Below are 26,152 nucleotides of genomic sequence, written 5' to 3'. Positions count from 1 at the left end.
TTCATCCAGCCTGGCATTTTGCATGATGTACTGTGCATATAAGTTAAATAAGCGGGGTGACAATATACAGCCTTAATGTACTCCTTTCCCAATTTTGAACCAGTCCATTGTTTCATGCCTGGTTTTAACTGTTGCTTCTTGACATGCATACAGGTTTTTCAGGAAGCAATTAAGGCAGTCTGGTACTCCTCTCTGTTTAATAATTTTCCACAGTTTGTTCTGATCCACACAGTCAAGATCCTTAGCATTGTTAATGAAGCAGATGTTTTCCAGGAATTCCCTTGCTTTTTCTATGATCCAACCATTTGCCTTGTTGCATTTCTTTTTCTTGGGGAGGACTTTGGTCACCACCATCTGTACAGTGTTACAAACCTCTATCCGTAGTTCTTCATGCACTCTTATCAGATCTAATCCCTTGAATCTATTTATCACTTCCACTGTATAATCATAAGGGATTTGATTTAGGTCATAGCTGAATGGCCCAGTGGTTTTCCCTACGTTCTTTAAGTGTGAATTTTGCAATAAGGAGCTTATGATCTGAGCCACAGTCCGTTCCTGATCTTATTTTTGCCGTCTGTATAGAGCTTCTCCATCTTTACCTGCAGAGAAGATAATCCATCTGATTTCAGTATTGACTATCTTTGTAATGTCCGTGTGTAGAATTGTCTCTTGTGTTGTTGGAAAAGGGTGTTTGCTATGACCAGTGTGTTCTCTTGACAAAACTCTGTTAGCTTTTTGCCTTGCTTCATTTTGTACTCCGAGGCCAAACCTGCCTGTTACTCCAGGTATCTCTTGACTTTCTGCTTTTTCATTCCAGTCCCTTGTGATGAAAAGGATGTCTTTTTTTGGTGTTAGTTTTAGAAGGTCTTGTAGGTCTTCATAGAACCATTCAGCTTCATCATCTTCAGTATTAGTGATTGGAGCATAGACTTTGTTTACTGTGGTGTTGAATGGTTTGCTTTGGGAACGAACAGAGATCATTCGGTCATTTTTGAGACTGCACCCAAGTACTGCATTTCAGACTCTTGTGTTGACTATGAGGGCTACTCCATTTCTTGTAGGGATTCTTGCCCACAGTAGTAGATATAATGATCACCTGAATTAAATTTTCCCATTTCTGTCCATTTTAGTTCACTGATTCCTAAAATGTCAATATTCACTCTTGTCATCTCTTGTTTCACCACTTGCAATTTACCTTGATTCCAGGTTCCTATGCAATATATTGTTCTTTACAGCATCAGACTTTACTTTCACCACCAGACATATCCACAACTGGGCATTGTTTCTGCTTTGACTCAGACTCTTCATTCCTCCTGGAGCTATTTCTCTGCTCTTCTCCAGTAGCATTTTGGACACCTTCTGACCTGAGGGGTTAATCTTTCAGTGTCATATCTTTTTGCCTTTTCGTGCTGTTCATGGGGTTTGCAAGGCAAGAATGCTGACGTAGCTTTCCAATCCCTTCTCCAATGGACCACATTTTGTCAGAACTCTCCACCATGACCTGTCAGTCTTGGGTGGCCCAACACATGGCTCATAGTTTCACTGAATTAGACAAAGCTGTGATCCATGTGATCACATGGCTAGTTTTTGTTAGTTTTCTGTGATTGTGGTTTTTATTCCATCTGCCTTCTGATGGATATGAGGCTTGTGCAAGCTTCCTGATGGGAGGGACTGGCTGTGGGGAAAACTGGGTCTTGCTCTGGTGGGCAGGGTCATGCTCAGTAAATCTTTAATCCAATTTTCTGCTGATAGTTAGGGCTATGCTCCCTCCCTGTAGTTTGACCTGAGGCACCTCAGTCCTAGAGTTTGTAGTCTCTGTGGTAGGATGTAGGCTCCAGTGAGCAACAAATGCCCTGACCAAAAGGTATGTACAGTTAATTGTAACAGAAGAGAGTTGGACAAGAGTTAATTAGGATTCTTTGGGAATTTGACTAGAAAGTAGCAGAAAATATAATGGAGTCATAATAGAAGCTGGTGAAGGTAATTGAGAGACATCAAACAAAAGGTTCTGGCCATCTCATAGGAAGAAGCTGTAGGTAGAGTCCCTCCAGTACCATGGAGAGCTCCTGTCATTTGAATTACTGTAATACCATATGATGTCAATTGTAGTGCCTTCTCTGGTAGCTCAGCTGGTAAAGAATCTGCCTGCAATGCAGGAGACTCCAGTTTGATCCCTGGGTCGGGAAGATCCCCTGGAGGAAGGGATAGGCTACCCACTCCAGTATTCTTGGGCTTCCCTGGTGGCTCAGCTGGTAAAGAATTCACGTGCAGTGTGGGAGACCTGGGTTGGGAAGATCCCCTGGAGAAGGGAACAGCTGTCACTCCAGTATTCCGACCTGGAGAATTCCATAGTCCATGAGGTTGCGAAGAGTCAGACACGACTACATTCCATAAACATTTATTATGTGTCTATCTTAATTTTTTGTGTGTAAAAAATTCATAACATAACTGTCTGATGGGGAAGACAGATAACTCCCTGTAATGCAATGAATAGTTCAGTAACAGAACTATTCTCTGGGTAGTACGAGAACATGGAAATGTTCCTAACGTTAAACTTGGTTATAGGAAGGAATTATACAGGAAAGTTTCATGGAGGAGATGATTTATGATCACATATGTATATTAAGTGAGAAGTAATCATTTAGCCAAGCCAGAGGAAGAAAGGGCACTTTAGGTCAAAGGTCAGCAAACTTTTTTCTGTAAATGGCACAATGGTATTTTAGGCTTTTCAGGTTATAATAGTAGGTCTCTTTGGAATATTTTTTCACTTTTTTTTTTTTTACAAATTTTAATAATGCAAAACTATTCTTAGTTCAGTGGTTGTACAAAAACAGGCCATGGTTCAGATTTGACCAATGAATCATAGTTTGCTGACCCTTCATCTAGGCAGAAAGAATAGGAGGAAAGCCAGAGATAAGTACATACAACTGTATATATACTGTTTGGTTTTGATAGAATATGAAATTTGAATAGGGATCATGATAAATAATCACAGAGAGATAGGGACAGAATATCATGTTGGACTTAGGCCTATTTTTTAAAATTAAGTTTTGATTAAACTTAAAGATTTAAATCTTTAAGAATGACAAAATTAGATTTGTGCTTTAGAAAGATACCTCTATTGAGAATTAACCTTAGGAGGCAAAACTGAACACAGAGACCAATTTGAGAGCTATTGGCACTCATCAAAAAAAGAGATAACAAAAGCCTGAAATAAAGGCATAGTGGAAAAGGGTAGGTAAGAGGGGACACAGTTGAAAAATTTTTGAGGTAACATCAGAAAAACTTGATGATAGACTGAAGTGACTCCAAGATGAGGTAAGTAGTATTTTTTAGCTGAGATAATAAATATTATGCTGACTCATTGATGTTACTCCTTTAATAGGAACTCTGATAATCATTTGTTCCAGATTTACACCATCTGGAGTTAGAAACCAGAGGCACATCTTCTGTCCTGATGTGACTTTTGGGGAAATCTATTGGGCTTTGCAGGAAGGGTATGGGGAGCTTTTGTTCCTGTCCATCAAATAGACTGAGCAGTACTTTTCCTGTGGCAGAATGCCTGTTCAAGGTAAAGGATAAAGAACTCAAACTATAGATTCATGGAAATAGTTCTAAAAGCTGTGGTCTTTTGGGACTATCAGTTATTTCAGCCATTTTTGGATCAAGAAATCCAAAACTTCATAGACTTTGAAATTGCCCTCTGAATGAAGTAGACATAAGTCATCTATGATTGCCCAACATTTTTATATAGTTTCCCATATTGTTAGTATCACCATCCCCAAATAGAATTTCCATGTAGCTTAGTTTCTACCTACTAGACCAACACTTATGAGACTTGAATATAGAAGTATGCAGGAGGAAGTGGGGACCAACTGTGGAGAAATCCAGATTCAGCCAAGTACAGCAATGAAAATGAGGGGAATATAGTTATATATGGTGGCCACTGTAGTACAATTAGTTTGGAAAGGCTTGGGCAGACAACATGTAGAGATTATCATCTTGTTGTTCGGTCACTAAATCAGGTCTGACTCTTTGTGGCCCCATGAACTGCAGCACACCAGACTTCCTTGTCCTTCATTACTTCCTGGAGTTTGCTCAGATTCATGTCCATTGAGTCAGTGATGTTATCTAACCATCTCATCCTCTGCCGTCTTCTTCTTTTGCCTTCAATCTTCCCCAGAATCAGGATCTTTTCCAATGAATTTGCTCTCCACATTAGGTGGCCAAAGTATTGGAGCTTCAGCTTCAGTATCAGTCCTTCTAATGAATATTCAGGGTTGATTTTTTTTTTTATAGAATTGACTGGTTTGATCTCCTTGCAGTGCAAGGGACTCTCAAGAATTTCCTCCAACACCACAGTTAGAAAGCATCAATTCTTCAGTGCTCAACTTTCTTTATGGTCCAACTCTCATTGTATATGACTACTGGGAAAACCATAGCTTTGACTAGGCAGACCTTTATTGGCAAAATGATGTCTTTGTTTTATAATATTCTGTATAGGTTTCTCATAGCTCTTCTTCTTCTTTTAATTTCATGCCTTCAGTCACTGTCTTCTGTGATTTTGGAGCTCAAGAAAACAAAATCTGTCACTGGTTCTACCTTTTCCCCTTTTATTTGCCATGAAGTGATGGGACCAGATACTATGATCTTAGTTTTTTAAGTGTTGAGTTCCAAGCCAGCTTTTTCACTTTCCACTTTCACCCCCATCAAGAGGCTCTTTAGTTCCTCTTCACTTTCTGCCATTAGAGTGGTATCATCTGTGTGTCTGAGATTGTTGATATTTCTGCTGGCAATCTTGATTCCAGCTTGTGATTCATCCAGCTTGGCATTTTGCATGATGTACTCTGCATATAAGTTAAATAAGCAGGGTGACAATATGCAGCCTTGTTGTACTCCTTTCCCAATTTTGAACCAATCAGTTTTCATATGTCCGGTTCTAACTGTTGTTTCTTGATCTGGATACAGGTTTCTTAGGAGACAGGTAAGGTAGCCTGGTATTCCCATCTCTTTAAAAATTTTCCAGAGTTTGTTGTGATTCATGAGTCAAAGGCTTTAGTCTAGTCAATGAAGCAGAAGTAAATGTTTTTCTGGAACTCTCATGCTTTCTCCATGATCCAACAGATGTTGGCAATTTGATCTCTGATTCCTCTACCTTTTTTAAACCCAGCTTGTTCATCTGGAATTTCTCAATTCAGATACTTCTGAAGCATAGCTTACAGGATTTTGAGCATAACCTTGCCAGCATGTGAAATGAATGCAAGTGTATGATCATTTGAACATTCCTTGGCATTGCCCTTCTTTTGGAACTGGAATGAAAACTGACCTTTTCCAGTCCTGTGGCTACTGCTGAGTTTTCCAAATTTGCTGACATATTGGGTGCAGCACTTTCACAGCATCATCTTTCAGGATTTGAAACAGCTCAGCTGGAATTCCATCACCTTCACTGGCTTTGGTCGTAGTAATGCTTCCTACAGAGCACTTGACCTCACCACTGAGCAACTTTTAAGAGGAGAGGCAGAGTATGCAATATTAGGAGGAAAGACAGCAGAAATATACTCTGAAACAGTGGACCAGAGAGCTTCAATTAAAGACAGTACAGACTTTACATAGCTCTTTGGAAAGGATGCTGCTGCTTTGTTAAACTCGATGTTTAGGCCACATAGACCTAAGTGTAACTGGATGACTTTGCCCCTTACTGAGCAATTTTGACCTGAAAATGTCTCACTCACAACAGTACCTAATTCAAGGACATGTCTGCCAATAGGAAAAAAGTTATCCAATAACTATCTGGTGAGAAATTAATGTCTTTGAAGACAGAAAGGTGGAGGAGGAGTGGAGAGCACTTGAGTTTGTGCCTGGAGGAAGGCCCTCTATTCAGGTTCACTCTCAGATGGTTTCTGTTTGATTTCTGGATTTAGAGTTCTCTTGAATCAGCACAGGGGTCTGTCCTAGAATTGAAGTACTGACACTGAAGGACAGAAGGAGGGAAGAAGCCAGTGGAAGTGCGGATAGCAGATGGATTTGTGTTTCAGTTCTGTTTGCTAGCACTATTATTGACATGTGTTTAAATGTTGGCAAGTTATTAAAATCCACTGGTTCTTGGTAATTCTCCTGTATCTTTTAAGTGGGAATGATAATAACAGCTAACACATATAGTACTGACTGTGTGTGTGTGTGTGTGTGTGCTCATTTAATCTTCAAGCCACCCTAATATTATCATCTGCATTTTCCTGGAGAGGAAAGTAAGGAACAGAGTGTTTTGTTTTGTTTTGTTTTGTTTTTTCTTTTCAGAGTGTTGAGTAACTGGCCTAAGATTCCGCAGTTCCTTGGTAGTGGAACAAAGGCTGATTGCCTCCAGTGTCTGTGCTCTCAAACTTTCCCTTCTACTGCCTCTGCGGTAGTAGTAAGATAATAATATGGGTAAAACACCTGCACAGACAGGGCGTTTGATAAATGGTAGTGCTTGGAGAGGGATGCGGAGGGAGGGCAACAGCAGGAATTATCAGCTTTGTACTGAGTGAGGAAAGAATCAGGTTAACTTAGAATAAATTCTTTGAGCATGGATTCTCATGCATTTTCTAACATATGCCCATAGAACATACACTTCCAGAATGATTTTTTTTAGAGATTTTAGAACTTTTTTGCTTCTAGATTTAAATCTGAAACTGAATTGCCTTCAAATCAGTGCTTCAAAAGTTAAATACACCCACTGCATGAGTGTGAGTGTGGGCACACATACTCTTCATTATCTTGTAGCACTACTTGAAAGCTGTTCTTTTCATATCCATTTTCGTCAGGCTGGTACTTCACAGATAAGCTGCAATGAGGATGTTTTCAGGAAGTTCAGTGATTACTTTTCAGCATATAAAATCATGTTTAGCTTTGCTGAGATATTTGTGTACGTTAACCTAGCAAAGAAGGCAAATAATAGACAAGACAGATGCTATAAGTAAACATTTATTCATATTTGAATCAGATGAAAAGGTTAAAGGATGACATAAAGGAACTCCATAATTCATTTTCTCTCTTCACTTAAAATTTAAGACTAACTTTCCAGACTGCATTTTTGGAAGAGTCTGCTTTTTTATTAATTGATGTAAGTTTTTAGATATCCTTTTTTTCTTTTTAAATTGTATTTATTATGGAGGATAATTGCTTTATAGTGTGGTGTTGATTAGATAGCCCTTTTAAACAAAGAGCAAATGATGAAAATAAAAGGAAACGAAGCATCTTAAATATATGTTTTTTCTTACACTTTTTATATAGACAAAGGTTAACATATTTACTGAACTTCCTGACAAATATTCTACCATACTTTCTGAAAGTCTTTTTTAAACAGTAAAATACTTATTTTAAAATTTTATCATTTTTATATATGAAGGTTACATTTATCACAAATCAAAAATCTCTAATCTTAACGTACTTTCCCTTTATTTCATGATATCCCATCCCCAGATGCTTTATTTCTTGAATTCCACAAAAAGCCAGGACATGCTTCTACCCACTTGAACAATAACCATGGCAAATAACAGACTGAACAGATTGGAGTAATCCACATCTTTAATCTATAAAATATACCCAACATGAATGTGTAATTTTCCTACTACCTTGGTTATTTTTTGGTAATAAAGTCTTCAGAGTATTTCTTGGAAGTAAATAGCCTACATTTTTATAAGGATATGTACATTTTATTTTCAAGATGGAGGAATGATAGAAATTCTAGTTAAAGCTCTGAAGACCCAAGGTATGCACATTAAAAGCATAGAAGAGTATTCCTGAGGGAAAATGGAGTTCATACAAGGTTTAGTCATAAACTTAAAATAACTGAAGACATGTCAAGGAAAAATGACATCCTGGAAGGCATAGAAATGTGTATCACTGTCTTAAAAGGTATCATGGAAGCATCTTGAGAACAATTAAAGACATTGTAAGCCTAATCTTGCAGAAGTATAATGTGGATAAAGGAAATTCTTATATGGATTTCTATCCTTTAGCCACAACTTCAAGAAAACAAGTGCTAGATATTTTTAAACTTGATATGCAGTGGTTTGAAGAACTTAACGAATTAAAAACATTCATGCTTTGTCAAATGAATAGTTGTTTTATCAAGTTATATTATTTCTTGATACAGAAATCATAACTAGATTGTGAATATTCCTATTTTCACATGTGTATACATGATAAGGAAAATATATCTGTAATATCAGTGTTTTAAAATCTGTCAAGACAGTTATCAATCTCACAGAGACTCACAGTTTGAAAGATATACTTTATTTTTTTGTCCAAAGTTAGACCAAGAAAGCCATACTTCCTGAAGTGCTTTCTTTCTCTCATGGTCCAATTCTCTTGTGAAAGAATTCCACAGAAAACAATTTTGTATGAAAGTTTGCACATAGCCACAACAATGAAAATAAAACATTGACTGTAACTACATTATACACATATGTATTTTATGTGTATATACCTCCCTGAGATTCACAGTGTAATTAAATTCTTTTATCATATATCTGATTTTCTCTTTTTCAAGTAATTTTAAAATTCAATATATATATCCTATTATCCAGCATGCAGCAGGGGAAAACACCATCATACCTTTAAATTCATTATCAAATTCAAATTAAAGTTACCCAAGAGTAGGCTTCCAAATCACATTTATTACTTATATGGTGCATGTCTTTCATGACATGAAAGCCATTTAAAAGATCACTATGGCGGATGCAGTAAATTATGTTTCACAGAACACTGGAAGCTGACATTGACTCCTCTCCTTCTCCTGGATCTCATTATGTGCCTACCTCTGCCCGTTATATCTGCCTTTGTGAGCTGTCCTCCTATTTTTCTTCTGTTCATTTAAATTGTACTCAGAGAGCTAAGGAACTGAAAGGAGTCTTAGTGATCATGGACCAGCAGTTTATGGTCGTTGGAACTGAAGCTTGAGAGGGAGCACCCTGACCAAGGTCATGCAGCAGCGGGCAACAGAGCTAAGGGGACAGTCTTGTGCTTATGCTCCACTGCCTCATGTGCATGAACAAATGTGGGAAATCTTAGCTTTTCCCTCAAAACTCAACTCTTCAACAGAGCCATTTCTTTTTTACTTTTTCTATCATGATTTACTATAAGATATTGAATACAGTTCCCCATGCTCTGCAATAGGACCTTGTTGTTAACAGAGTCATTTCTGACTGTGCAGCAAGGGTGCTGGTTTGCATCTAGGCTGTACTGCCATTGCTATATAAACTATAGGTGAATTTTTACCTCCATTATCTTATTTTACTAATGGGTAAAATGGAGAAAATAACAGCTCTTACTGCATAGGATTGTTCAAAAGCCTTAAACAAGTTCATGAAGTGCTTAGAATAGTATCAGGCCATAGTAAGTGCTCAAGAAGCATTAGTTGTCCTTATAGTTGTCCACATTAATCACTCTTTCTCTTCTCTTTTGTATTTTTCACAAATATTACCCAGTTAGTGCTTGCTTATTTTCCAGTTGTTTTTATTTAGAATGTTAGCTTATTGCAGTTCTCTCTTCTCAGCTGAAGTCATTTCAAGGTCGGGACAATGTCCTGTATTTCTTCTGTGTACCTAAATATGGTCTAACCCAACATTTGATGCAACACAGGGATTCTGTAAATATTGTTTTCTTTGCTGACTCACTCAGAATGTCTGGGAACTGGTATTTATTCTATCTCTTTAGGTGATGCTGCTGTGTAGCCAAGTTGGAGAACTGCTGTGCTGGACGGTTGGATTGCAAGAATGTTATCCTATAGAGTATTTACCCACGGCAGGGCATGAGGCAATTGCAATTCTATATCTACCTTATAAAACTCTTTCAAATAATATGCAGTCTAGACATTGACTCACTTTCTCAGAGGAGCTTTGAGGAGTGAGGAGGTATTTGAATATGAATCCTGTTACCAAGGTTCTGAGACCCTGAAACCTTATTTTGTTTGATTCATTTCCCTTCCCACATAATTACGGCTGTAACTTTTGCTTTTCCTTTCTGGCCAGGCTGACTCCTGCAGATGTGTCATTTCCCATACACTGGGTCCCTGCTTTATGCCTGACCAGAGAGGCATGGCAATTCCTTAGTCACAGCTACTGAGTCTCCTTCGGCACTCTATGATTTCCCTGGAAGTCTGTCATCTTCTCTAACCTTGTGGTTTCTCTGACTTGGTGACTTTCATCCTTTTGTTGCAAGATACAGCTTAAATTTGTATATAAATTTACATTTATATATGTATATATTTGAATGAGAAAAAAGAGCATTATTAGGATATGTCAAAATATATACTTGTTCTTCAATTTTTTGGCCAGTATGACCTATTCTGAACAACTTGCTATTCTAGAAGATTCTGTTTCATTAGTTGCTATAACATATGTGTATAATTTATATTATCTTTTATTTTTATAGTTATTTGTTTTATATTTATTTAGAAAATATTTCTTGAGTATCTGAAGTGTGTCATACATTGTGATAGTTGCTTGAAATACAAAGATTGAAGACATACTCCCTGATAGACTCTCTGTAGAGGTGGTCAAGAGTATGATGGAGTGATGTATGGACTGTTGTGATGGCATGTAGGTAAGGCACCTGTTCAAACATGGAAGTACTGTACCAGATGCTTCCATATGTATTGGGTAATTTAATTCTCCAAATAACTTTAGGATGGAGTGGACATGGTGCTTTAATTTTATAGACTAGAAAACTGTCTCAGAGAGAAGCTGTTTACCCAAGTTCACAAAGCCGATTTTATTAAATTTTTAACTATCCACTCATGGCAATGTTTTTTATTAACATACTTTATTTTTAGAGAAGTTTTAGGTCACAGGAAAATTGAGTAAAAGGTACATAGATTTTCCATACACCACCCTCCTCCAACCTTCTGGGTGTCTTACACCTCAGTGGTATCTTTGTTATAACAGATCAACCTGCACTGACCCATCACTGTCACTCAAAGTCCATACTTTACACTAGGTTTCATTTTTGGTGTTGTGTATTCACCATTGTATTAGTATATAGAATAGTTTCACTGGCCTAAATTTCTCTGTGCTCTGCTTATTCATATCTCCCATCTTCCCTCCCAACCCCTAGCAACCACAGTCTCTGTAATTTTGCCTTTTCCAAAATGTCACATGGTTGGAATCATACAGCATGTAGTTCATACTGGCTTCTTTCATTTAATAATATGAACTTTTTAATTTGAGAAGGGCCTGGCAATGCACTTCAGTATTCTTGCCTGGAGAATCCCGTGGATAGAGGAGCCTGGAGGGTTGTAGTCCATAGGGTTGCAAAGAGTTGGACACAATGAAGTGACTTAGCACAGCACAGGACAGCACAACACTTATTCATGCTTTTTCAGGGCTTGATAGCTCATTTCCTTTCAGCTCTGAATAATATTCCATTGTTTGTATGTACCACACTTTATTTACCCATTCACTTACTAAAGGATGTCTTGGTTGCTTCCCAGTTTTGACAGTTATGAATAAAACTGCTATATACATCCATGTGCAGGTTTCTGAGTGGACATAAATTTCCAGTGTATTTGAATACCAAGGAGTGTGATTTCTGGATTATATGGTTAAGAGTATGTCTATATTTGTAAGAAAATGCAAAACTATCTTCCAAAGTAGCTATACCATTTTGTATTCTCACTGGCAATGAATAAGAATTCCTGTTGCTCCAGCATTTAGGACTGTCATTATTTTGGACTTTGGTCAAATATTAGGTGTGTAGTGGCATTTCATTGTTTTAATTTGTAATTCTCTAATGACATATGATATTGAACATCTTTTCATATGCCTACCTGCCATCTGTATAACTTTTTTGCCTGTTTTTAAAAATCAAGTTCATTTTCTTAGTGTTGAGTTACCTATTCATATTTTATATCTGAGGTAAACATGAGAAGAACATCTTATTATAAAGGAGAAAAAGCATCTCCTGATAATTCAGCTGGGAGCTGACCTGGTACTCAGCTATGTCATGATGATCTCGTGTTGAAAAAGAGTGGTTTCATAGGTTATCTACTCTGAGACAGAGTTGATGTGGTTTAAGACAAGAACAAGACCACTTTTTAATCATGCCTGAACACAGACAAAAGCAAGAACACAGTACAAGCCAAAAGCGTGATGAACATTCCCTCTCCATGCTAATGTGATTGCTGCTGCTGTTATCAGCCTCAGCTTTAGCTCTTCTCTGTTCCTCATGTCTCATAGATAAAAAATGAAGATACTCAGTGATAAAATTGCTCCTAATTTCTAATAATACCAAGACTGGAATCAAAACCACCTTTCCCTGGAACCTCCCCAACAAGACTGAGGGGGTTCCCAGGGTGCAGGACTTTTAGCACTATAATCAGGAAATAATCTAATACAAACCCAAATATTTTAACAAGCTCCTGCTAACATCCTCCTACTGAGATACCTCCAGATTCTCAGCAGTATTTGATGACTCTTGCTGCAAACACTTCCAATAAGTCCAACCTTGTTTCACTGCAGGTGTGATTCTAGTGGTCTTTGGTGATGGGTAAAGACCAATCAACAAAATCAAAATTAAGCAAATATTATAACAAGTAGTTTAGTAGATTGCTTCTTAACAATAATGTTTTAAATGATTAATTTCCTTCTGACAATAGAAAATAGAAAACCACACAACTTATAGGGAAGCCAGATAGCATGTTGAATATTAACATAAAAGAACCAGAAAATATTGTTATGCCATCATATAAAGGACTTTGTTTTGTTGTTTTTCTAACAACACCCTTTCCTTTCTGTTTGTCAGGTATCATGTCTGACCACCAATTTGGTAACCAGTTTATGTGCAGTGTGGTGGCTTCTCATGTGAGTCATCTGCCCACAACCAACCTCAGCTTCGTCTGGATTGCTCCACCTGCTGGTACAGGCTGTGTGAATTTCATGTAAGTACCCAACGTGTCTGTGACTGGTACAGAAGGCAAATGTGTTATCAAACCAAACTTGGATCTACCCACCTGTGTACAGTAAAATCAGTCAATGGACAGCATCTTGTGGTGAAGGGAAGTACAATGTTTATCACAAGGCACCAAGGAAGGAGTCCAGGTAGCTGGTGCTCAAGAGACCTGAACTCCCCAGTGATTTTTAGGAAAAGGTTTTTAAAGACAGGATGAGGGAGAAGGTTGCAGGGTGTGTGATCAGTTCGTGGACCTTCTTCTGATTGGTTGATGGTAAGGCAATAAGAAGTCAGTATCATCAACCTTCTGGTTCCAACCAGTCTGGAGTCAAGATGCTTGTGGCAGCATACAGTTAACTTCTACCTGGTGGGGGTTTCAATATCTGCAAAGTAGCTCAAAGGCTATGGCTCACGATATTACCTGAAGCTCTTGAGGAGGAACTCAAGGTCCTTTAATTTGTTTAATAGCTAAACTATTATAATTTTGTCTTGCTTGACTGTTTTCCTTTGTTTCTGCATTTTCTTCTCTGATTAAATTTATGCTTTGGCACTTGGGGAAGGCCTGGGAGGCTAAAATTTTTCTACAAGTAACAGGCAGGCATGCATAGGCTTCCCTAGTAGCTCAAATGGTAAAGTGTCTACCTGTAGTGCAGGAGACCCATGTTCAGTCCCTGGGTTGGGAAGATCCTCTGGAGAAGGAAATGGCAACCCACTCCAGTATTCTTGCCTGGAGAATTCCATGCACAGAGAAGCCTGGTGGGCTACAGTCCATGGAGTCACAAAGAGTCAGACCCGACTGAGCAACTAACACACACACACACACACACACACACACACACACACACACACACACACACACACACACACACACACACAAGAGGCAGGAGTAGGACATGCAGTGGTCTGTCTGCAAAGGCCCCGTAGAGTCCTGCTTGGTTACATAACCTCTCTGAGGTTATGTATATAGTAACTATTTAAAGGTATTATTTTAGCAGGTTTAACCTTAATTAAAACCACTCATTTTGGTAACAAAAAAGGCCAAAATTGCAAAAATAAAAATTCAATAAGATAAAAGTATGTGAAGAAATGAAAACAATAGGGAAATGATTTTCAGAAAATAAGATGAAAACAGATACAAAAAAAAATGTTATGAGGATCCACACACAGTTTAGAAGAAGACTAGAAATTTAGAGATTCAGCTTTTAGCTAAACCTAGCCACAAGTGGTTCCAAATAGGAAAAGGAGTACGTCAAGGCTGTATGTTGTCACCCTGCTTATTTAACTTATATGAAGAGTCCATCATGAGAAATGCTGGACTGGAAGAAACACAAGCTGGAATCAAGATTGCCAGGAGAAATATCAATCACCTCAGATATGCAGATGACACCACCCTTATGGCAGAAAGTAAAGAGGAACTCAAAAGCCTCTTGATGAAAGTGAAAGAGGAGAGTGAAAAAGTTGGCTTAAAGCTCAACATTCAGAAAACGAAGATCATGGCATCCGGTCCCATCCCTTCATGGGAAATAGATGGGGAAACAGTGGAAACAGTGTCAGACTTTATTTTGTGGGGCTCCAAAATCACTGCAGATGGTGATTGCAGCCATGAAATTAAAAGACGGTTACTCCTTGGAAGAAAAGTTATGACCAACCTAGATAGCATATTGAAAAGCAGAGACATTACTTTGCCAACTAAAGTCCGTCTAGTCAAAGCTATGGTTTTCCCAGTGGTCATGTATGGATGTGAGAGTTGGACTATGAAGAAAGCTGAGTGCCAAAGAACTGATGCTTTTGAACTGTGGTATTGGAGAAGACTCTTGAGAGTCCCTTGGACTGCAAGGAGATCCAACCAGTCCATTCTGAAGGAGATCAGCCCTGGGATTTCTTTGGAAGGAATGATGCTAAAGCTGAAACTCCAGTACTTTGGCCACGTCATGCGAAGAGTTGACTCATTGGAAAAGACTCTGATGCTGGGAGGGATTGAGAGCAGGAGGAGAAGGGGATGACAGAGGATGAGATGGCTGGATGGCATCACTGACTCAATGGATATGAGTCTGAGTGAACTTCGGGAGTCGGTGATAGACAGGGAGGCCTGGCGTGCTGAGATTCATGGGGACGCAAAGAGTTGGACACGACTGAGCGACTGAACTGAACTGAGCCACAAGTGCCAGGAGGAAAACATAAACAGTTAGCTGATTCATGGTGGTAAGAAGTCAGAACTGTATAGAAACTTACTGAATCTCTCCTGTGCTCATCAGGAGGAAACAGGGAAGGGTAGTGAGCAGTGTCCCAGTAGCATCCTTAGATAAACTCTGCACTGTGGTTCAGAGTCTGTGACTTGTGATATCTCTCAATGCAGATTATTCCCCTACTCCTGCCACACAATCATCACTTCTCATCTTTCTTATCTCTTTTTTTCTCCCACTGTATTTTTTTCAGTTCTAACACATGATATACTTCATTTATTTATGCATGTTATTTATTGTCTGATTGTTTGTGCTGAAATGCAGTTTCCTTGAAGGTAAGAATGGTTTTCTGTTTTGTTTACTGATTCACCCCAGTTATCTAATACAGTTCCTGCACACACTGGAAGCACTACCTAAATATTTGTTGAATAGATGAGTAGGCTAATGGAATAAGTTCTGAAACAGCTATTTTATGGGCAGCCAGGTGAAACAGGGCTGGAATTCATCTTGAATACTCTTCTATGCTAGCCTTCTCCTCAGACAGAAAGATCCTGTAAAACCTGAATACTCCAAAATTTACCACTGCCTTTTCTTACAACGTGGGAGACCTGGGTTTGATCCCTGGGTTGGGAAGATCTTCTGGAGAAGGAAATGGCAACCCACTCCTGTATTGTTGCCTGGAAAATCCCATGGATGGAGGAACCTGGTAGGCTGTAGTCACTGGGGTAGCAAAGAGTCGGACACGACTGAGCGACATTTACTTTACTTTTCTTCTCCCTTAATAATATACAGTTCATTGTCAAGGCTGTTTGTCATTTCATTGATTATATATTCTCTCTGCCTATCCTCTGGGTTACTCAGGCTGCAAACATCAGATTCACCCACCCGGCTGGTTGACATTTAATCCCATCATTTTCTCCCTCAGAAAGTTTTTCGCCCTTGAACCCTTTCTTTCCAGTACCTCTTGCTAAGGTGCTTGCAATAGGTTGCTAACTGGTTTACCTCCAGTCTATTTCTCATCCAGTCCATCTCACAGTTAATCTTCCTAAGGCACAAAGTGTGATTGCTCAAAACTTTTGTAGCCTAAGACTTTCTTCTAATGGCCAGCTTTTTGGAGTGGATTTAATGGCGCTTTCAAATCTTGCAGTTTATCAGCTTCTTTCTTGTCTCCCATTACCTCTGCCTCCTGATGGTCACAAATGGGCAGCACATCCCACAATTCCCTAAACATTCCCTGACTTTTTCTCTTTTTCCATGCTTTTCCCTTAGTTTGGAATGCATATTCTCTCAAATTCAATTGTTAAATTCTTACTCATTCTTCAAGCTGCCATTCATTCTTAAGTAAAAATCTTCTATAAAGCTTTCTGAGATATCAGCAACAGAATTGATATGTATTGTCACATTTTGCTTATAACTGTGTCATGCATGTGTACTAAGTCACTTCAGTTATGTTTGACTCTTTGCGACTCTATGGACTATAACCAGCCAGGCTCCTCTGTCCATATGATTCTCTTGGCAAGAATACTGGAGTGGGTTGTCATGCCCTTTCCCAGGGGATCTTTCTGACCCAGGGATTGAATTTATGTCTCTTCGTCTCCTTCATTGGCAGGTGGGTTCTTTACCATTAATGCCACCTGGGAAGCCCAACTCTGTTATAATGCTGACTATATTTTACTATTTACTGATATTTGATTTATTTTTTAAAATATAAATTTATTTATTTTAATTGGATGTTAATTACTTTACAGTATTGTGTTGGTTTTGCCATAGCTTTTTCTATTAGATTAGATTGGAAAAGGACAAATTCTTATTTCTTCATGATTCCTCCTCAGTTGGTTCAAGGACTTATATACACAGGAATTACAGAAAATATCCTTTGAATTCTGTATCCTAGGAGACTGGGGAAGGGGTTATTCTAGGACCTTTCACATGTTCTCAAGTCCCTTATATTAAACAGCAGGGTAGAGTGGACCCTCTATATCTATGGTTTATGTATACAGGGAAAAATCTAGGGATATGGAGTGCCAGCATTGTATCTGTTGTACAATGTGGTCTATTTCTTTAGTTTAATAGTAACCTCTGACTCTTTTTTGGGACACTTTGTCTTACTCGTGTTGGCACTTATTAGGATAATTTAAATTCTTGCCATTCATAAGCTCTTCATTTAAAACAAGTATTACTTTTTTTGAAAAAACACAAAGTAAATCTGTGCCAGCTGTACAGAACTGCGTAATTCTAAATAGATACAGTTTTTAATTTAATCTATTTTAAAATGATATTGAATGGCTTGTGACATCACTGTTCCTGGGATGTCAAATTGTATTCTTTTAGAAATAATGTATTGCATTTCAACTCCAAACAATATTTTATTAGCATTTGGTAAAAAAATATATAATTTGGTAATAAGTAATTTTCACTGATTACAAAGAAGTTTACCCACTCTCACTTATATTTCCTAATAAAATTTTGATGATGCACTTTGTACCTTTCAACTTTCTTGGTAAATGTTTAAGTCTATGCTTATTGTAAGCAATGATTATGTTGAATGTTATATAAAGTAGCTGCCTCCTGTGTGGGCAAGATGTTTTTATTGATCTCTTTTCCTAATTAGTTTGTGAGAGAGTATAGGGAAACTGAAGATTAAACATGAACTACTGAACAATTCATTTGGAATTTTCTGAGCTAAAGTCTTACAATTTCTTACCTTTGTTTCTTACTGTAGTATTTATTACATGTTGAGTAGAGCTATATGTAAGGATCAGTATCTGTAATTAGTATGTGGCCAGCAATACTTGAAGATTTCTAGTGTTCAATATTAATTTAAACATCAGACACACACACACAAACTCACAAAATCCTATGGCATTTGGAACATAAATATACTTTGATTCTGTATTTTCTGACTAACCCTCAAAATTAAAGCTTTTACTTTTTAAGATAGGGAAAATTACTTTTAGGAAATTAAACTTCAACCATACTTACATGCTTTTGTAATGTACTTTGTATGAGTTTTTCATATTATTAGTTAATTCATTGTTGTTATTGTTGTTCAGTTGCTCAGTCATGTCTGACTCTTTGCAACCCCATGGACTGCAGCACTCCAGGCTTCCCTGTGCTTCACTATTTCCTGGAGTTTGCTCAAACTCATGTCCATTGAGTCAATGATGCTATCCAACCATCTCATCCTCCTTCTCCTCCTTCTCCTCCTGCCCTCAATCTTTCCCAGCATCAGGGTCTTTTCCAGTGAGTCATCTCTTCACATGAGGTGCCCCAGGTATTGGAGCTTCAGCTTCAGTATCAGTCTTTCCAGTGAATATTCAGGACTGACTTCCCTTAGGATTGACTGATTTGATCTCCTTACTGTCCAAGTGACTCTCAATAGTGTTCTCCAGCACCACAGTTTGAAAACATTAATTCTTTGGCTCTCAGCTTTCTTTATGGACCAGCTCTCACATCTATGTATGACTAGTGAAAAAAACATAGCTTTGACTAGATGAACCTTTGTTGACAAAGTGATATTTCTGCCTTTTAATATGCTATCTAGTTTTGTCATAGCTTTTCTTCCAAGGAGCAAGTGTCTTTTAATTTCATGGCTTTTCTGCCCACAGTGATTTTGGATCCAAAGAAAACAGTCTGTCACCTTTTTCATTTTTTCCCCGTCTCTTTGCCATGAAGTGATGGATGGTATCTCATGATCTTAGTTTTTTGAATGTTGAGTATTAAGCCAGCTTTTTTCACTCTCTTCTTTCACTTTCATTAAGAGACTCTTTAGTTTCTCTTAGTTTGTTCACTCATGTCATTATTTAATTTTTCACATGTGTATTTTCTTTTATAACTGGGCTTGAAATCCTCCAAGATCAGGAACTGTTTAGGTATTTTTATGTAACTAATAGTTCTTAATACCAAACTATAGACAATAGAAGGCCCTCAATAAGTTTTTTCTTGCTTTATTTTTTATTTTATTTCATTTCTTGAGGTATAGTTGACTTATAACATCATGTTAGTTTCAAGTGTATGGCACAGTAATTCATATATATATGCACATACAGGCATATATATATTCCTTTTTAGATCCTTTTCCCTTATAGGTTATTACAAAATATTAAGTATAGTCAGTAAATGTTTCTTAATAGCTAATAATGACATATTTCACTGATTCTAAAATACAGACTTTTTTTTTCTTTACATTTTGAAATCTCTTAAGTTGCTTCTTACACCTTCCTTGGTGGCTCAGTAGTAAAGAATCCACATGGATTTGATTCCTGTATTGGGAGCACCCTCTGGAGAAGAAAATGGAAACTCCCTCCAGTATTCTTGCCTGGAAAATCCATGGACAGAGGAAGCTGGCAGGCTACAGTCCATGGCATTGCAAAGAGTCAAACACAATTGAGCAACTGAGCACACACACACATGATGGTTGATGGTCCTGGATTTGAAGAAATCCAGCAACTAATATTTATCATTTACTAAGTTTCTCATCTCTCTAGAGCTGGCAGTTGAATCGACACTGCACCCAATTCTGCAACCTCATATTAGTATTGCCAGTGTATGGTCCAAACTCTGTGATTTTAAAACCCAATTATCTATTTGAGTCCTTTTTCAAAGAATCTCATAGTAAGAACTATGGACTATTTGAACTGAAATACCAAACCATTATATAACATGCTGTGTGTGCCATTCCCAGAAAAGAGTAAGTGGCACTCTGTCTGAATAAGCCATGTTTTATTGATAAACCACTTAGCAACATAATCATTTATACTGTGTTTTTACTGCCTTTCTCATTACAAATAATCAAGTGAGAGACAGAGAGAAGAGAATGGCTTGAGGATAAAGTTGCTAGCTGTACTGGTACAACTAAAATTATTCTGTCCTTAGTTTTATGACACCAGTTGATAACATTTACATCTTAAATGATAATTTCATCCAGAGATCTGCTTAGTGTACAGATCTTACAATAATATAGTTTGTCTTCACTTTTGTATTTGATTAATCTTTAGTGACTAGTAAACTCAAACTTATCCAAAGTTTTTGGATGTGAATTTAAAATTTTTTTCCAAGGGTGAAGAGGTGGTATAGAAAGAGGGAGGAGGAGAAGGAAGAAGGAGGTTAAGGCGGGGAAGGTGGAGGTGAAAAGGTAGAAAAAAGAACAAGGGAAGGAGGAAAGAAAGGATGGAGGGAAAGAAAGAAATCTCCAGGGCATGCAACTCGAACAATTAGAAACTAACAAGGAAATAGAGTTGTAAAATAACAACTACAAAATTAACTAATATTTTTGAAAATTTACTACATACCAGTCACTATTCTAAGTAGTTTATGTCCTTTAATCCATTATATCCTCACAGTAATTCTGTAAAGTAGATGCTATTATTATCTCAGTTTACAGATGAGTAGATTGAAGTACAGGCCTTCCCTGGTGGCTCAGTGGTAAAGAATCCGCCTGCAGTGTAGGAGATGCAGGCGATGCTGGTTGGATCCCTGAGTTGGGAAGATCCCCTAGAGGAAAACATGGCAACCGACTCTAGTGTTCTTGCCTGGAGAATCCCATGGACAGAGAAACTTGACAGGCTAGAGAAAATACGGTCACACAGAGTCGGACATGACTGAAGTGACTTAGCACGCATGCAGATTGAAGTACAGAGATGTTAGATAACTTGTTTAACATAACTCAGTGATTGACACAACCTGGATTCAGAAGACAATCCAGTTTCAAGCAAGTGATTTTTGCCACTTTACTACATTTTCCTCTAAAATCATCACTTACCTGTTTTATATGATAAAATGCCTATGGTATTGATACGATGAAAACTAGAGTTTTTAATGAAATATTGGACAAGCACTGATTTAAACTTCTGAAATGTGGCTGATTAATATGTCAAACATGGGCCTGATCTTGATATGTATGATATAGGTTCATTCTTTGGATGCTGATTATATCCCATCCATTGTCACAAGGGGAATCATATATAGGGAGAGAATGTGTGAATTAAAGGTAAAATTGAACAGCATTAGATTTAACTGCTTGGACAGATGCTAGCATAATATTAGAATTAAAATGGAACATAAAAGAAGATCAGATTTGTGTCTAAATTAATGCTGATTTAACCTTAAATGAACTCGCTGCAAACAGTAAACTTTATACTGAGAACAGTATAAAGCAAGCAGTGTCCTATTTAAGATACTGAAGAAACAACAAAGAATTGAACTCAAGGGCCCAAAGAGGTTCAGAGGAGGACCATATTTGAGCACTTGATATTTTAAAGGAAGATTCTCCTAGAAGGACCTTAAAAGTACACTAAACAAGAAGACAAAAAATCATCTTAAAAAATTGAAGACATAAGAACTTTCTGAACACTGAACATACTCAAAGTGATACAGATACAGAGATTTGAAATTCTGCCTAGACTATATCTCTGGTGCCTTTAATTTTTGATGAGAGCCATTCTAGTCTGTCTGGAGGATTCCTCATGAAAGATAGTATGGTTGCCCATTTATTTCCATCGATCAGAAGAAAACATTGGAGATGTTTGCCTTGTTACTTAAATGTTTGAAATAAGGTTGGGAACTGCTCCACAGGTACGTTTATGGGGAGTGCATTCATACCTCATGTGAAGAGTTGACTCATTGGAAAAGACTCTGATGCTGGGAGGGATTGAGGGCAGGAGGAGAAGGGGATGACTGAGGATGAGATGTCGGGATGGCATCACCGACTCGATGGACGTGAGTTTGAGTGAACTCCAGGAGATGGTGATGGACAGGGAGGCCTGGCGTGCTGCGATTCATAGGGTCTCAAAGAGTTGGACACAAATGAGCAACTGAACTGACTGAATGACTGACTGATTCATACCTATAGATAAGGACACTAATGATATATACAGATTTTATTTTACTTTGTATTAAAAATTTTTTTAAACTGGAAGATAATTGCTTTACAAAGTTGCACTGGTTTCTGCTAACAAACAGTGAGATTGCTGGGTCACATGGTAGTTTTATTCAGCCGTGTGTGTGTGTGTGTGTGTGTGTGTGTGTGTGTGTGTGTGTGTGTGTGTGTATCTCCCTTTCCTCAGGAGCCTCCCTCTCACCCCCACATACCACCCCTCTAGGTCCTCTCTCCCCTCTAGGTTGTCACAGAGCACCAGGCTGGGCTCCCTGAGTTATACAGCAGCTTCCCACTATCTAATTTGCACACTATAGTGTATATAAGTCAATGCTACTCTCTCAATTCATCCCACACTCTTTCCCCTGCTGTGTCGACAAGTCCATCCTCTACATCTGTGTGTCTATTCCTGCCATGCAAATAGGTTCACCAGTACCATTTTTCTAGATTCCATATATATGTGTTAATATATAATATTTGTTTTTCTCTCTCTGAATTACTTCACTCTGTATACAGGCTCTAGGTTCATCTACCTCAGTTCGACTGACTCACATTCATTCCTTTATATGGATGAGTAATATTCCATTGTATATATGTATCGCAGCTTTTTTATCCATTCATCTATTGATGGACATCTAAGTTGCTTCCATATCCTGTCTATTGTAAATAGTACTGCAGTAAATGATAGGGGACGTGTATCTTTTTGAATTATGGTTTTCTCAGGGTTTATGGCCAGTAGTGAGATTGCTGGGTCACATGGTAGTTCTATTCCTAGTTTGTTTAAGAAATCTGCATGCTGTTGTCCAATGTGGTTGTATCAATTTACATTCCCACCAGTAGTGCAAGAGGGTTCCCTTTTTTCCACATCCTCTCCAGAATTTATTGTTTGCATATTTTTGGTGATGGCCATTCTAACAAGTGTGAAGTGATATCTCATAGTTTTGATTTGCATTTCTCTAATAATGAGCAATGTTGAGCATCTTTTCATGTGTTTGTTGGCTGTCTATATGTCTTCTTTGGAGAAATGTTTGTTTAGGTCTTGGTTATACATAGCTTGGGCTTCCCAGGTGGCTCAGTGGGTGAAGAATCTGCTTACAGTGCAGAAGATGCAAGAGATGTGGGTTAGATCCCTGTTCAGGAAGATCCACTGGAGAAGGATATGGCAACCCACTCCAGTATTCTTGCCTGGAGAATCCCATGGATGGAGGAACCTGGTGGTCTCCAGTCCATAGAGTTGCAAAGAGTCAGACATGACTGAGGATGCACACAACATGCATACATAGCTTACTGCAAAAATAAATTACTTCTCATGTAAGGCCAAAATGATTGTATCCACACTGTTTGATAAAACCAGATATGCTATTTTATTAGGGAGGAATTTCATCTGTTTCCTAAGTTACAAGTCTGTTAATTTTTTCCTGTTGATCCAGTTTTCTTTTTTTTTAAACAGACATTCCCCAACTTGAGACAGTTATTTCAAAAACATACCTTTGAATGATAGGATTAAAAAAAATCTGCACTTAAAAGTGAGTGGCTAGAAGCCTAACTGATACTTCTCATTTCCTCACAGGCCTGTTTTTCATCAAAGTTAAATAGCCAATTAGGCTTGGATAAGGAGATAGTCAAAGTTCAGGGACTAATGTGTGTTCTTATTTATCAACATTTTGTCAAATGAGGTCAAGATGCTTCCTGGGGATTTAATCCTTAGTTTTAAGGAGTATGGTAAAATCTTGAGATAAAATATGTTCATTAATCACCAGAAAGGTGTAAGAAATTATTTTTATTACTGTAATTACACAGCATATATTTTTTTAATTACAGATATTCAAAAGGCAAAACTATTCCCTTCAACTTTTCCTGTCTTCTTTATCCCTTCCTGTGTCTTCTTGTAAAAAGCCACCTTGTAAATGGCACTGGTTATATTAGGGAAAGCTACCAGAATCAGTGTGACACTTTTCTTTGCATCAAAATGTTAAGACCATCAGAGAAGTAGAAACTGCTTTATAGTGAGAAAAATTGTCTACGTCAGAAATGAAGTATTTTTAACTCAGGTCCAAATATGGACCTGCATCTATGAAATTCTATCCCACAGTAAATAGTTGGTGATTTTTAAACTTTTTTTTCTTTTTATGTAGAAATAGTAGTTTTTCCTAATGTTAAGTCTTAAAACTCTATAGCAAACCCATCCTTTACTTCTTCCCTTCCATTCCTGTAATGTACTTGTGACTTGTGGAGGGCACTTAAGTAAATGGACTAAAGTTTGGAATCCTTGAAAGTGAAAGAGAAAATTAGTCACTCAGTCATGTCTGACTCTTTGCGGACCTCATGGACTATACAGTCCATGGAATTCTCTAGGCCAGAATACTGGAGTAGGTAGCCTTTCCCTTCTCCAGGGGATCTTCCCCATCCAGGGATCAAACCTAGATGCTCCTTATTACAAGGCCTTGTGGTTTAGACGGGATTACTACTCTACTTTGCACTTCTTACTAGAAAACACACGTAACTCTTGTGAAAGCAGAAGGACCTAAATCAGTAAATCTAAAAGCTTTACATGTAACAGTTATCAGCAGTTCTCCATATCTGATAGAAATTTTCTAATGAGATGTGGGCAGAGATTTGAGTTATTTCTCTGTTAGTAGAATTCAGTGGAACCAGTTTTAGAAGCCAAAAATGTGAAATTACTTCTGTTTCTTTAAACTGACTACACAGTCAATAATAGTGATAACAAAAATGTCTGGGAAACAGGTAAATAGGCTTTTCTCATGGCAGCAGCAACTCCACAGTTTGCCAACATAATCACTGGGTTAATATATACTAGCAAGAGGATTTTGCTTAATTCTGCTTGAAGATCTTTAAATATTAAGACATTACTACAAATATGAAATAAAATTTTGATTTCTTCTTCCAGATAAAAAATTTTTTGAAGAACTAATCCTCTCTGACTTATTTGGACATACTGTGTGTGTATATTTATATACAGTTATCTATATTGTGTATATGTGTGTGTGTATATATATGCACACATGGGTATAGTATATATACATATATACACATAGGCATATATACACAAACATATTCAAAAATTTGTTTAAAATTGTACTTTCTAACATGGTAGCTATATGTGATTTTTTAAATTTAAATGATTAAAGTCAAATAAAACTAAATAATCAGTTCTTCATTTGCACTAGCCACAGTTCAAGTTCTCATTAGCCATAAATGTGTAGTTTCTATTATATTCTACAGCACACCTAGCACATTTCCATTATTATATAAAGTTCGATGTGCAGTACTGATTTAGAGGATTGGACGAATTATTTTTTCCTCTAGTGTTACCTTAACATTTACAGAATGTAAATAACCAGATACTTCAAAGGACATTGATTTTGGAGTTGTCCTGTGAACTTGAATTCTCATAACTGCTAACCTGGACAAGTAGGGAAGTTTTATGTAAAAAACTGATTACCAAACTCTTCATTTGAATTTTGTTTGTCAGTGCTGGAATTACTATGGTCCTTAACTTTATGGGCAGTGCTAGGCCAAGTGTGACAGGTGAGGATTCCCTCTGGCTCCCTTCCCACACAGTGCTCAGGACTCGGAGCTGCTCTTTGGCTACCCTGGGTTCCCCCTGTCCCCACTTCTGAGCCTCAGCCCCTGCTTTCACCCTGCCAATTCCTCATTTTCCCCCATCCCCTGCCACATGTTTCAAGTTCTGGGTCTTTTCAAGTATGCCCTTGTGCCATGAAAATTTACTACCATGTGCCTAATATTTAAAATTAACTGATCTGAAAGGCAAATCATCATTAATAGGAAAGTGAGTGATAATGAAATTTGGAATACCATGTGATGATGATGGTGATAATGATAAGAAAGAAAGAAAGAAAATGAAGTCACTCAGTCATGTCTCACTCTTTGTGACTCCATAGACCTACCAGGCTTCTCTGTCCATGGGATTTTCCAGGCAAGAGTACTGGAGTGGGTTGCCATTTCCTTCTCCAGGTGATAATCATAGTAGTAGTCAAAATAGCAACTTCCATTTGTTGAGCACCTGTGTACCAGGCAAACTACTAAATTCCTCTCTTCGAACCACCTACTGAAGGAAGAGCTCAAAGAACTCAGAGACAGGTTGGTTTTGATCTAAAACATGTCCTGTTAACTACCATCTTATATA

General features: G+C 37.8%; 1 protein-coding gene across 2 annotated transcripts in view; it reads left to right on the top strand.

Annotated features, from left to right (window-relative positions):
• RELN (reelin) overlaps positions 1-26,152 on the top strand; it is a 536,122-nt gene that overhangs the window by 137,674 nt on the left and 372,296 nt on the right. For both annotated transcript variants that reach the window (XM_004007831.5, NM_001306121.1), the window contains 1 exon segment: positions 12,781-12,916. In XM_004007831.5, coding sequence (XP_004007880.2) covers positions 12,781-12,916 — 136 coding nt within the window.

This window comes from Ovis aries, chromosome 4, assembly GCF_016772045.2.
Source record: "Ovis aries strain OAR_USU_Benz2616 breed Rambouillet chromosome 4, ARS-UI_Ramb_v3.0, whole genome shotgun sequence".
In the NCBI taxonomy this organism is placed as follows: domain Eukaryota; kingdom Metazoa; phylum Chordata; class Mammalia; order Artiodactyla; family Bovidae; genus Ovis; species Ovis aries.
The sequence above is the reverse complement of the archived record's forward strand: the minus strand, read 5'-3'. Positions and strand labels throughout refer to the sequence as shown.